Source organism: Diabrotica undecimpunctata, unplaced genomic scaffold, assembly GCF_040954645.1.
Source record: "Diabrotica undecimpunctata isolate CICGRU unplaced genomic scaffold, icDiaUnde3 ctg00001128.1, whole genome shotgun sequence".
In the NCBI taxonomy this organism is placed as follows: Eukaryota; Metazoa; Arthropoda; class Insecta; order Coleoptera; family Chrysomelidae; genus Diabrotica; species Diabrotica undecimpunctata.
Genome location: NW_027313172.1, coordinates 11,063 through 22,333, shown reverse-complemented (window position 1 = coordinate 22,333; position 11,271 = coordinate 11,063). Strand labels below are relative to the sequence as shown.

At 34.5% G+C, this 11,271-nt stretch overlaps 1 protein-coding gene across 1 annotated transcript; it reads left to right on the top strand.

The window, feature by feature from the left end:
- The first annotated feature begins 6,166 nt into the window (after positions 1-6,166).
- On the top strand, positions 6,167-10,862 carry LOC140431838 (uncharacterized). Its single transcript, XM_072519716.1, has 2 exons — positions 6,167-6,232; positions 10,583-10,862. Exons 1-2 carry the CDS (start codon positions 6,221-6,223, stop codon positions 10,820-10,822), a joined length of 252 nt encoding a protein of 83 aa, XP_072375817.1. The 5' UTR covers positions 6,167-6,220; the 3' UTR covers positions 10,823-10,862.
- Positions 10,863-11,271: the final 409 nt, after the last annotated feature.

The window sequence follows — 11,271 nt, the reverse complement described above, 5'->3', positions numbered from 1 at the left end:
TTTATCTGATGAACCGTTTAAAACTTCTTGCATATTTATACTAAGCCAAATCGTACACTATTTTAATACAAGTGGGGTTACTAACCTTGTCAAATATTTTAGTTAAGATATAAATCGTGATCAGAATATAAAGTATTGTTATGCAAGGCCTAGAACTAGGTCTAAGTCACAAATATTTATGTTTCTAAAGAAAATCTATTACTTTTTTATTGAAATAAATTACTTGTATATAACCCTTAAGAAAATTAATGCAATCAATGCATTAATTAGAGTAAGTGACAAATTTCTAAAAAATATAGAGTTTTTAATTATTAACAAAATGTTGAACGTTATAGTATTTGCTACAAAAACTTTAAGCTTTAAGCTCAACTTCGTCATTTTGTTTTGAGTTCAAAGATGCTACTGAAAGAAATCGAACAATTTATCAAGATATCAAAGGAATGACAATCACTTTGAAGTTTATTCCTCCGAAAGAGTTAATCCATTTATTCCTTACATAATGTTTCGTATTGTTGGCGTTTGTGAACTTTTTGAATGAAGTCTAAATTAGTACAAATTAAAAACAATGATTGTGAATTATTTGGATGTAACGTGAAATAAAAAATTTGGCAGAGTGGAAATAAAAAAAAAATGAAGCCCAGTTTAGTAAATAAAAATGTGGGTAGTTTTTATAAAACAATTTTTGTTATACAAGAAATTATTGACATTATTATATTAATATTTTATTTTCGATTTGATTTTTGTTATTAAATTGTTACCAAAACCAAATATGCCACATAATACCACATGGAATGTCTAAACATTAATGTTTTGTTTCTAATCATATAAACGTCATTACAATAGCCAATCTTAAATGAAAATTGGTGTTTTGATTTTTTGATGTAATTAATTATATGTGGACATTACAAATAAGGTATGCACTGGATTAGAGGGGTTAGCTGATACCGATGCTGCATAAGAGAGTAGCAGTTGTTTTCGTCTTATACAAAGAGGAGGTTCGCAATAAAGATTATCTACAGGACTAGATCGAAAAGCACCAATACAAAGACGAAGGGCTGTGTTGTGAATTGAGTTTAGAAGGTTAATATATGTTTTGGAGGCGGATATATATATGTGACAACCATAATCTAGCTTGGAGCGTATTAGTGATCTGTATATTTTAAGAAGTGAGTTTTCGTCAGATCCCCAATAATGATGTGATAGAGTTTTTATTATGTTTAGTCTTATGCTCGTTTCTTCTTTTATTGCAAATATATGTTGCTACCAAGTTAGTCGTGAGTCAAACGTTAATCCGAGAATTTTGCATTGTTTAACAACAGGAAGAGGGACATTGTTGATCAAAATAAGTGGAGATGGAGAAGGGGGACGTCTACTAAAGTTTATAATTTTAGTTTTTACATAGGATAAAGATAACCCCATGTCACTAGTTTTTTTTTAAAAGTGTGTCAACAGCAGTTTGAATAAGCTTCGAGGTGGTAGAAGAGTTTTGTCCATGACAGTAAAGTACTAAATCATCAGCATACATGATATGTTTAATAGGGGAAATGAGGTGAGAGCATAAATCACTTATTGCTAGATTAAAAAGTATAGGACTTAGTACCGATCCCTGATGGCGTACCTCATTGTAAGACGACTTCGGATAGGACATTCAAAACTCACACACGGCTACCTAATGTCCTCTAGCATCCGTCCCTCCTGTCAAATCTGCCAATCATATTTGACAATCAAACATATTCTCACTGAATGCCATCAACATTCGGCTTGAAGATTACAATCCAAACTCAAAAGTGAAGTACGAGATATCCTAAACAACCCTGACCAAATAAAAGCTGTGCTACAATTCCTTAGAGATGAACACTTATATCAAAAAATATAATTAGATTTTAATTTAGACATTGTATAACATATTATTATCATTCCGTATTATTGTAACATATTCTTAATGTAACACTTAATGTTTGTGTAATGAAAATTCATGTTATAGTATCTGTGTAAGTGGCCATAGTAGCCGAGCACGTTAAAGTTGAAAAAAAAATTAAAACGAATAATTGTAATTTATACTAAGGTTAAAAAAGAGGAAAAAATAATCAAAGGGATGTTGGAAAGAAAACAACAGTTTTCATCATAAATACTTAGGAATAAAATTATTATTGTAACGAAATAGCTCACCTCTGATGCGTGGTACCTGTCACAATTTTTAGTAGGATGAATCTAGAATATTCAATTGTTGACGTTCTAAATAGCGCCTGTCTTCGATGGTTCTTCCGACGGGAAGAATATAGAGATGGACTACTCCAGATGATTGTAGAATAATACTTTTGCTATATATATATGCAGCGGTGTTATGAGTTAAGTTAGTTGATAAGACATCACAGTTGGTGTCACGGTGTAAAGATAATTGATTTATTTAAAAATAAATTCAGCAGTAACTTTTGAAAAAGACTTTTGAACTTCTGAAAAGTATTGTTCGTCGGGAACATCCGCGTAGTTCGGTAGTGATCTTTATACGAAAGAACATTTAAAAAGTACGTGTGTGCCTGACCAAAGATGCTGCTAGTGGAACTTTCAGTAAAACTTAAAGCAACTAGAAGAACGCGATGAAGACTGCAGCGGGTCCAAGAAGATCCTCCAAGAACGACTGAATGTTCTCAACAAGAATGGAGATGACCCAGAGTCATTCTATTTTCAATCAGCAAGAGAAGCAATGTTTTTCAAATGATCGAAGAAGGTTTTAGAAGGAATGATAAGAATGTTTCCAAAAAATTCGATAAACGTTTCAAATTATTAAAAAAGCAGCTACACAAAACGATGAGAAATTTGAAAATGTTTCTCATATGATGGAAGAAACTTCTAGAAAGAAGAATGGGTAATTAGAAGAAGTTTCTAGAACATTCGATAAAGTAGAAGAGAAGATCGAACAGTTAGAGAGCATGATAACCAATACAAAAGTGCTATCACCAGTGAATGCAGTAGTTTTAGATCCTGTAGGGAAAGGAGAATCACCTAGAGATGAAACGACACATTATATGAGATTCAAATTGCCACTATTTGATGGAAAGTCTTCTTGGTCTATATACCTCAGACAACTTAAAGCTATTGCGAAAGCCAATCATTCGACAAAACAAGAAAAGACTGTTTCCTTGACTGCTGCTTTACGAGATGAAGCTGCGGATATCCTTAGATCGATTCCTAAGGGCCATGAACAATATTATCAGAACTTGTTCACTCGACTAGACAAACGTTACGGAGATGCCCATCTACAACAAGTCTTCAAAGTACAAATAAGAAGTAGAAGTCAACGAGCAAGTGAGAGTTTGCAAGAATTTGAAGCAGATGTTGCTCGTACAGCGCTGTTCACTTATCCGGAGGCGCCAGACAACATCTTGAAAGAAATTGCTGTAGATGCCTTCATTAATGGGCTGAGACACAGTGAACTACAAAAAGCTTTACGACTAGCAAAACCGAAAGTTTTAGATGAAGCGCTCGCCATTGCATTGAAACACGAAACACCTAGTCAAGCTTTACGGAGCTATCGGGAACCTTTGAAAAAAGTGACGAACAAAACGATAAACTTCTGAAGGAAATCGTACGGGAAGTAGTTCGTAACACGATGCCGAAGAGACGCGAACCCAGATGTTGGAATGGTGGCAACGTAGGTCACATTTGCCGTAAATTGCAAGAAAATTTTACAAACAGAAAATAAAACAGTTAGAAAGCTAGAACAGATCAAACACTGGGCTGGAAAAAGTCATTCAAATGCTGATGCTCAGTCAAGACAGCCATGCAGTGCAATTTGTAATCACTGTTAGAAGAACGACTTTGCCCCGTAAGAGGAACCACCGTCATTAATGATCAATGGCAGCCTCAACAGTAAAAAGACGCTCAAGTATCTTTGTATAAAAAGAGTATTGGATTGGATGCGTCGAAGTGAGAGACCTACTTAGCAAGACATTAGTGCATCTAGTCCAGAAGGCAAGTCTTACTGAAGCCAATGGAATTGCCAGTCCTAAAAGATGATCTTCTGTATAGGACCTTCGAAAACGATGATGGTACATAATCTAAGCTTCAGTTGATTGTACCTAAAAGTAAAGTATCAGAAGTATTGCGTCAGTTGCATGACGGTACATCAGGTGGACACTTTGGTGTTACGAAAACATCTGCAAAAGGTTCGAGAACGCTTCTATTGGATGAACTGTAAAGATGATGTAAGAAGATGGTGCCGGAAATGTTAAAGTAATGGCCCAGTTGGTAAAAAGAGGGAATCCATGAAACAGTACGATTTTGGTAGTCCTATGGAAAGAGTAGCAATCGACGTTGTAGGTCAATTTCCACAGACGAATAAAGTAAATAAATCTATCCTGGAAGCCATTGGTTATTTCAGGAATTAGACTGAGGCCTATTCGATACCAAATTAAGAAGCTGCTACCGTTGCAGAGATACTTGTTAAAGTATTTTTTAGCCGATTTGGTTTTCCCTTGGAGATTCACTTCGACCAAGGGCGAAACTTCGAGTCAACCCTTTTCAAATCGTTTGTAAATTTATTGATGTCAATAAGACCAGAACGACACCCCTGCATCCTCAATCAGATGGAATGGTCGAGAGGATGAACCGAAGGATGGGTAAACACCTGTCCAAAGTTGTATCCGAACATCAAAGAGATTGGGACCAGCACATTCATTTGTTCCTAATGGCCTACCGCCCGGCTGTAAATGACACTACATGCCAAACTCCAACCTGCCTAATGTTAGGTCGTGAAGTTCGTTTGCCCTGCGACCTAGAGTTTGACTGCAGACCTTCCAAAGAACATGTTGCAAGCGAAGAATATGTCGACCGCCTAAAATTAAGAATGAACAACATTCATGAATTTGTCCAACAACACATCCAGTTAGCCAGTGACAGAGTGAAAGATCAATATGATTCTCGATGCAAAAACGAATGCTATGTCTTTATAATCCACAATAAGCTTATAATCCACAATGTCGTCGAGGCTTGTCTCCTAAACTGCAAAGACAATGGGAAGATCAGTATGAAATTAAAAAGAGAATAAATGACGTAATATACAGAATGAAGAATTTGCCCAAAGGTAAACCAAAAATAGTTCATATAAATCATCCTGTACATTATGCTGGCTCAAATGAAACAGAAGAAGTACGAACTCTTCAACATGAGATCAAAGATGACGACCGGCGACCAAGCTTTATTGAATTTATGTCAAATTACGCAGAGAGAAAGAATGCTAGACTCGGCGTGACTACAGAAGTTCAGCAGGATCTTTTTAGTATTCCTCATAACGTCTCTCTAGCTCACTGTGTTGCCAAAGATCTTGAGATGACTAAAGGAATCTCGTTCGTATCCTATAAGAAGTTCGGTCGTTTGGACGAGTTAAAAAATCAGCAGCCTAAAGTTGGAAGAGTACTGAGATTAGAAGATGGTTCTCGATCTTTGCTGTATATAGTGACCAGGAAGTCGTGTACAGATAGGGCAAGCTACGAGGATATATGGCGTGCCCTACCTAATTTGAAGAAAATCGTGTGCAATTATCACATTAAGCATTTGGCCTTACCCAAGACAGGCCACGCACTAGAGAATCTGGATTGAAAGATTGTCAGAACTATGCTTGTGATCTTCCGAGAAACCGACGTACGAATTACTGTATGTTGTATTAACCTTGTAAAGAGATCGTGTCCTTTAAAGACAGTAAACTGTTATTCCTTTCTGAGGTGTTTATTCAGAACAAGAGAGTCCAGTAGATTCCATCATCCTGGGCATTCATACAATTTATTTCTTTTAACGATTTTTTAACGATGTTTGTAACTTAAGGCACTATATTTATTTTTAAATGTTTATTCAAAATCTGAAATTTTCGGTATCATATTTTTCTTTAATTAATCGATGGTTAATTGCTTAAATTACTGATAAGACCATAAAGTACCATTAAATAGTTCTTAAAATAATCAAGATAATCCAAATACTGTCGACCTAGACCTAAATTAATGACCACCGTATGAAGATTATTATGCAGAACAATACTTCACCTTCTTCCTTCTATGCAGTAATTCGATAATATTAAATATACTATCAAGAGTATTTTGGCAAGGTTAGTAACCCCACCTGCAATATATTGCACTATTAAAAATAGTATAAATAAACAATAATTTTTTTAAAAGGTATCTAATAAAATTTATTGGTCTACCAAGCTTATCAATACATTAAAATCAAAATGTTTAAACTGGTGAGTACTTTTTGTTTAATTACCAATATTTTTAATGATTAGGGATGTTTGTGTTTTACCAATTGTATAAAGCTTATATTACAATTTATCATTTATATTTAAGAGTGTTCTATATCGCCAAATTTCTATTAAATTTACTCCTTTTATCTTATATTTTATCTTTTTTTTTTTGCTTCCTGTGGCATTCCTATATATAATTGACTATAAAAAGTTGTCAATTATAATCGCAATCCTAATTTTTTTTAAATCTGTATTAGATTAGTGAATGGCTTCCACCATGATACCCCCACAAAAATTTCCGATCCAGGATATTTAACCTGGACCCCTCTTGCGAAATGGAGATCTTCGATCTGAACTGTCGAAGGATATGCTTATATCTGTAATTTGTCTTGTTGTTTTCCATAAATTTCTTTAATTTTTATATATTTCTATATCTCCATAGCAATATCAACTCCTTTACTGACATGTTCTGCCTTAGCGTCTTCCACTGGGTCTTCTTTGGTCGTTCTCTCCTACTCCTTAAAAAAACTTTCAATTTAACAATTCCTTGTATTTAGTAATTAGAATCTTGACGCTGAACATACCTAAACTTAACCTAAGTTCTTTTATTTTTGCATTAATTGGTGCCTAAACCATCCTAGACATTCTTTAATATAGTCTACTTCATTTTAATTTTATCCTCTTTTCTTATTTGCCTTATTCACATACGAACTTTTATTTCCGTTACATACATTCACTATTATTATTTCTTTTTCCTGAAAGTCTTTTCCCTAGAGTCCCTGATATAACATTCCTCCGAATAAAAAATAATATGCGATTCTAATTATTACCGCCTTCTCTTGAGTCTGACAGTCATGTCAGTTTTATAGAATTTACCTTTCAAATTCATCTATCACATAACACGTCACTCTCCTCCTTCCATTATATTAATCCACCGTAATTCTACTGCATGTATTTACATACTATTTGCCATTACGTCTCACCATCCAAAGTTATTATCTTATTCGTTATGAACTTCGTCTCCAACTTTTATTGAATATTTCAAATAATCTGTTTTTGTCCTACTAAGTTTTAAAACCCTTTCTTTAACAATCTGTCTCAACTATTTCGCTTTTTTTCTTAATAAATACCTTTCAGTATTTTCTACTAGCTCTACATCATTAAGTACCTTAAGTAACAGAAAATTTTACCCTATGATGCCCTTGTTATCTGATCAAAAATAATAAAATAAATCAGTACTAAGTACTGGGTCTTGATGCAATATTACTTTCACTTGAAATTTATCAGTCTCCCTCACACCTCTTAGTACACTAGTTATTATTCTCTCATATACGAGGCGTGTTTTTTAAGTAAGTACCATTTTGGAATTAAAAAAAAACGTTCAAAGATATGGCAATAATTTTATTTTTACATGAAAGCCTGTACCTTAATCTACTTCTCTACATAATTTCCGTGAATATTGAGGCACTTGTCATAACGTGGCAACAGTTTTTGAATACCCTCCTGATAAAATTCTGCCGCCTGACTTGTTAACCACTGCATCACAAATGTTTTGATTTCGTTATCGTCTTGAAGACGCTGACCGCCCAGGTGTTTCTTTAAGTGCTGGAACAAAGGGTAGTCGCTGGACGCCAGATCAGGGCTGTATGGAGGATGATCTAGAGTTTCCCATTTAAATGATTTGATGAGATCTTTGGTCTGATTAGCCACATGTGGATGGGCATTGTCATGCAGCAAAACGATACCCTTATTCAACTTACCACGTCTTTTGTTCTGGATTGCACGACGCAGATTTTTCAATGTCTCACAATAAGACGCTGCATTGATTGTCTCATCACGAGGCAGAAACTCCACTAGCAATACTCCTTTTCTGTCCCAAAAAATTGTGCACATGATTTTCCGGACAGAAATTGTTTGTTTAAACTTCACTCTTTTGGGTGATGATAAATGTCGCCATTCCATGGATTGTTGTTTCGATTCTGGTGTGACGTAGGCCACCCACATTTCATCACCAGTAACAATTTGGTCTAAAAAATATTCACCTTCACTGAGGGAAAGTCAATACACTGCCTAAACGTTGGGTTTTGTGCAAATTCGTCAATATTTTTGGAACCCAACGTGAACACGATTTCCGGTAATTCAAGTTCTCGGTAACAATGCGATACAAAACACTACGAGAATACTAAGGAAAGCAGTAGCACAATGATGAAATTGTAAAGCGTCTGTTTTCTCTCACCTTTTCGTCCACTTTCTGCACCAAATTTTCATTAACGACCGAAGGACGCCCACTCCGTTCTTCATCATGCTTTGTCATGCTCATAATGTTTTGTCCGTAAACTTCAACGATCTCACGATGAATATCGATCGGTTTTATGCCTTTAGCACTAAGGAATCGTATAACAGCCCGTACTTCACAATTAGCGTGTCTCACGATTGTTGGAGGCATCTTAAACACTGGAGTAAACAAGTATACAATGATGACTGTAATGGCGTCAGTGCGTAGACAAGAGATGTAGGTAACCAGCGCTCATGCGCAGAACGCCGTCCGTAGCGCTGCGGCGGCGGATTCGCAAAACGGTACTTACTTAAAACACATGCCTCGTATATCTCTTATAATCTTTCTCCACAGAATAATTCTAGTAATTCTATCGTATATTTTTAAAGATTAATACGAGCATTTAATTCTGTAGTCTTACATTTTTCTATCAAATGGCTTATAATAAAAATTGCTTCTGCTATTGATCTGCCTTGCAAATCCAAAATGATTAACAGATATTTCGGTTTTTTTGCGTAACCGTCGATCAGAACTGCCATATATTCATGGTGTAAATAAGTAGTTTTATTGCCCTGTAGTTTGTGTATTGTTATATGTCTATCTTGTTTTTGTAACCAGCTACTAATATACTGTTTCTCCATTGATTAGCTTTACCTTTCTTTAATTTTTAATGTGATGGAACAATTTTACCATTTGATATTTTTGTGGCCATTGTTGTTTCAGCAATTTCAGCATTGCTGTTTCATCTCCAAACTGATTTTCGAATATTTCGGTGTCTTTACAAATAAACGTCATTTAAGTATTTCTGTATAGGTATTAATTATTAATATACTACTTCTCCACTGCTACTAATTATTTCCAATAGAACAGTTTATTCAAAGCTTTTTCAACAATGTATCTGTTAAAGACTAGCTCTTTGCTTTATACAAAAAAGTGGAGAATATATAGTTATCAACATATAAAGATTGCTGCTTATATAATGCTATTAAGTGTTTCTAGTTATATTCGATATGGTCAAATCTGTTGCATATGGTCACATTTTTATTGATTGTATGTGCTGCTGCATGACAACAATAAGTTTGAATTTAGAAGTGTTTAATTATAATTCATATTTGTCAGATATTTCAGTCACACTTCGGTGGTTACGTTGGATTCTGACCAATACAGATATTGGTACACTGGTGCCAGTACATATTTTTAATTATACGTAAATGCAGGTCATAAATTTCTACCTTCTGCAAACTTTTTTGCACTACATTTTAGCCTGATTTGCCTCCTTGTCAAAAGCTTTCTAAAAGTCCTCATAACCTATAAAAGCGATCATTTTATATTCTGAGTCATTCGTTCCTGGTGTGAAAAACGTTTCACTTGTTTTAGAAAACTTACATTACTTAAGTTTCGTTTCCAAAATTATCAATAAATAATATGCCCTCGATATATGCATAGATAGCCAAGCAGCCATGGTGGCTTTTCAAAGCTCAGACTAGTAGTACAGGAATAGCTAGAGAAACTGGCGAAACATAACCGTGTCAAACTGGTATGAGTTCCAGGTTACTGGGGAATACAGGGCAATAAAACAACTGATAAACTTGTCAGAGGGTCATTAGCTACAAAGTACCAACGTGCGATCGAAAAAAGTCTGGAGCCGAAGACAACATAACTCTCATTGGGAAAATATAGACCGTCAAACACATGGCGAAATGTATATTGACCGGACATACGCTAAGAGTGCTAAATACTGCAATACTTATTATTATCATATACTGATAGTATTAAAAATTCAAAGAGGAATAATAATTTCATAATAAATGAAAAATCAATAATCAAGAGAAAATAATAAAGCACTTAATGGTTCTCAAATATAATGGCAAAAGAGAAAACGAAAGACTAAAATGATGATAATTGTCTCATCAGTATATAGGGAGAAAAACATATATCAATCATAGAATTTTTAAAAAGTAAAAGACGTTTAGTCATCAGAAACAAAATTTGTGTCGTAGATTCTATGAAACTACTACTATAAAAAATAGAATATACAGTGCATAAATTTGAACAATATTTTTTACTTGTTTTAGGTACTTCTTGTTGTTGCTCTTATGGCTTTCTCCGCTGCTGCACCAGCACCTGAACCAAAGCCATTACCAAAAGCTGATCCAAAAGCACAGTTCTTAGCTGCTCCGTTTGTTGAAGCTCCTGTGGTTGCCTACTCTTCTGCATACGTCGATGCACCGCTTGCCTATTCCAGTTATGTAGCTCCTGCTGTGTATCCATATTCTGTATATTCACCATACGCCGCTTCATATGTGTATTATTAATGTTGAAAATATGTATATTATTAACTAAGAAATATATTTATTATGCAAAAGTAGACAGTTTTTATTTATAGACTATATTACTGTGTCCTAACGTCTCCATTACAGATTGCACAAATAAATAAATAATATAATAAAATAAATAATAATATATAAAAATAGATATGATCTGACATAAATAACTGATAATTATAATCAAATGTTATAACAATCTATGCATTAGATACAGCAGCGGTGTTTCTACAGTTGGTGAAGTTAAACTACAAAACAGGTAGTCTCCTTCCCATTAACAGTTTTTTATCAAAATGTTGGAGGCATTCGAATGAAGATTTCCAAGATCCTGAAAACTATTTCCTGCGGCTTGTAGAATATTTTAGCGAAGAGTAACTTGAATTATAACAAAACTGATTGTGAAATTAAACGTGATGGTTTTAGTATCTACAGATGTGATA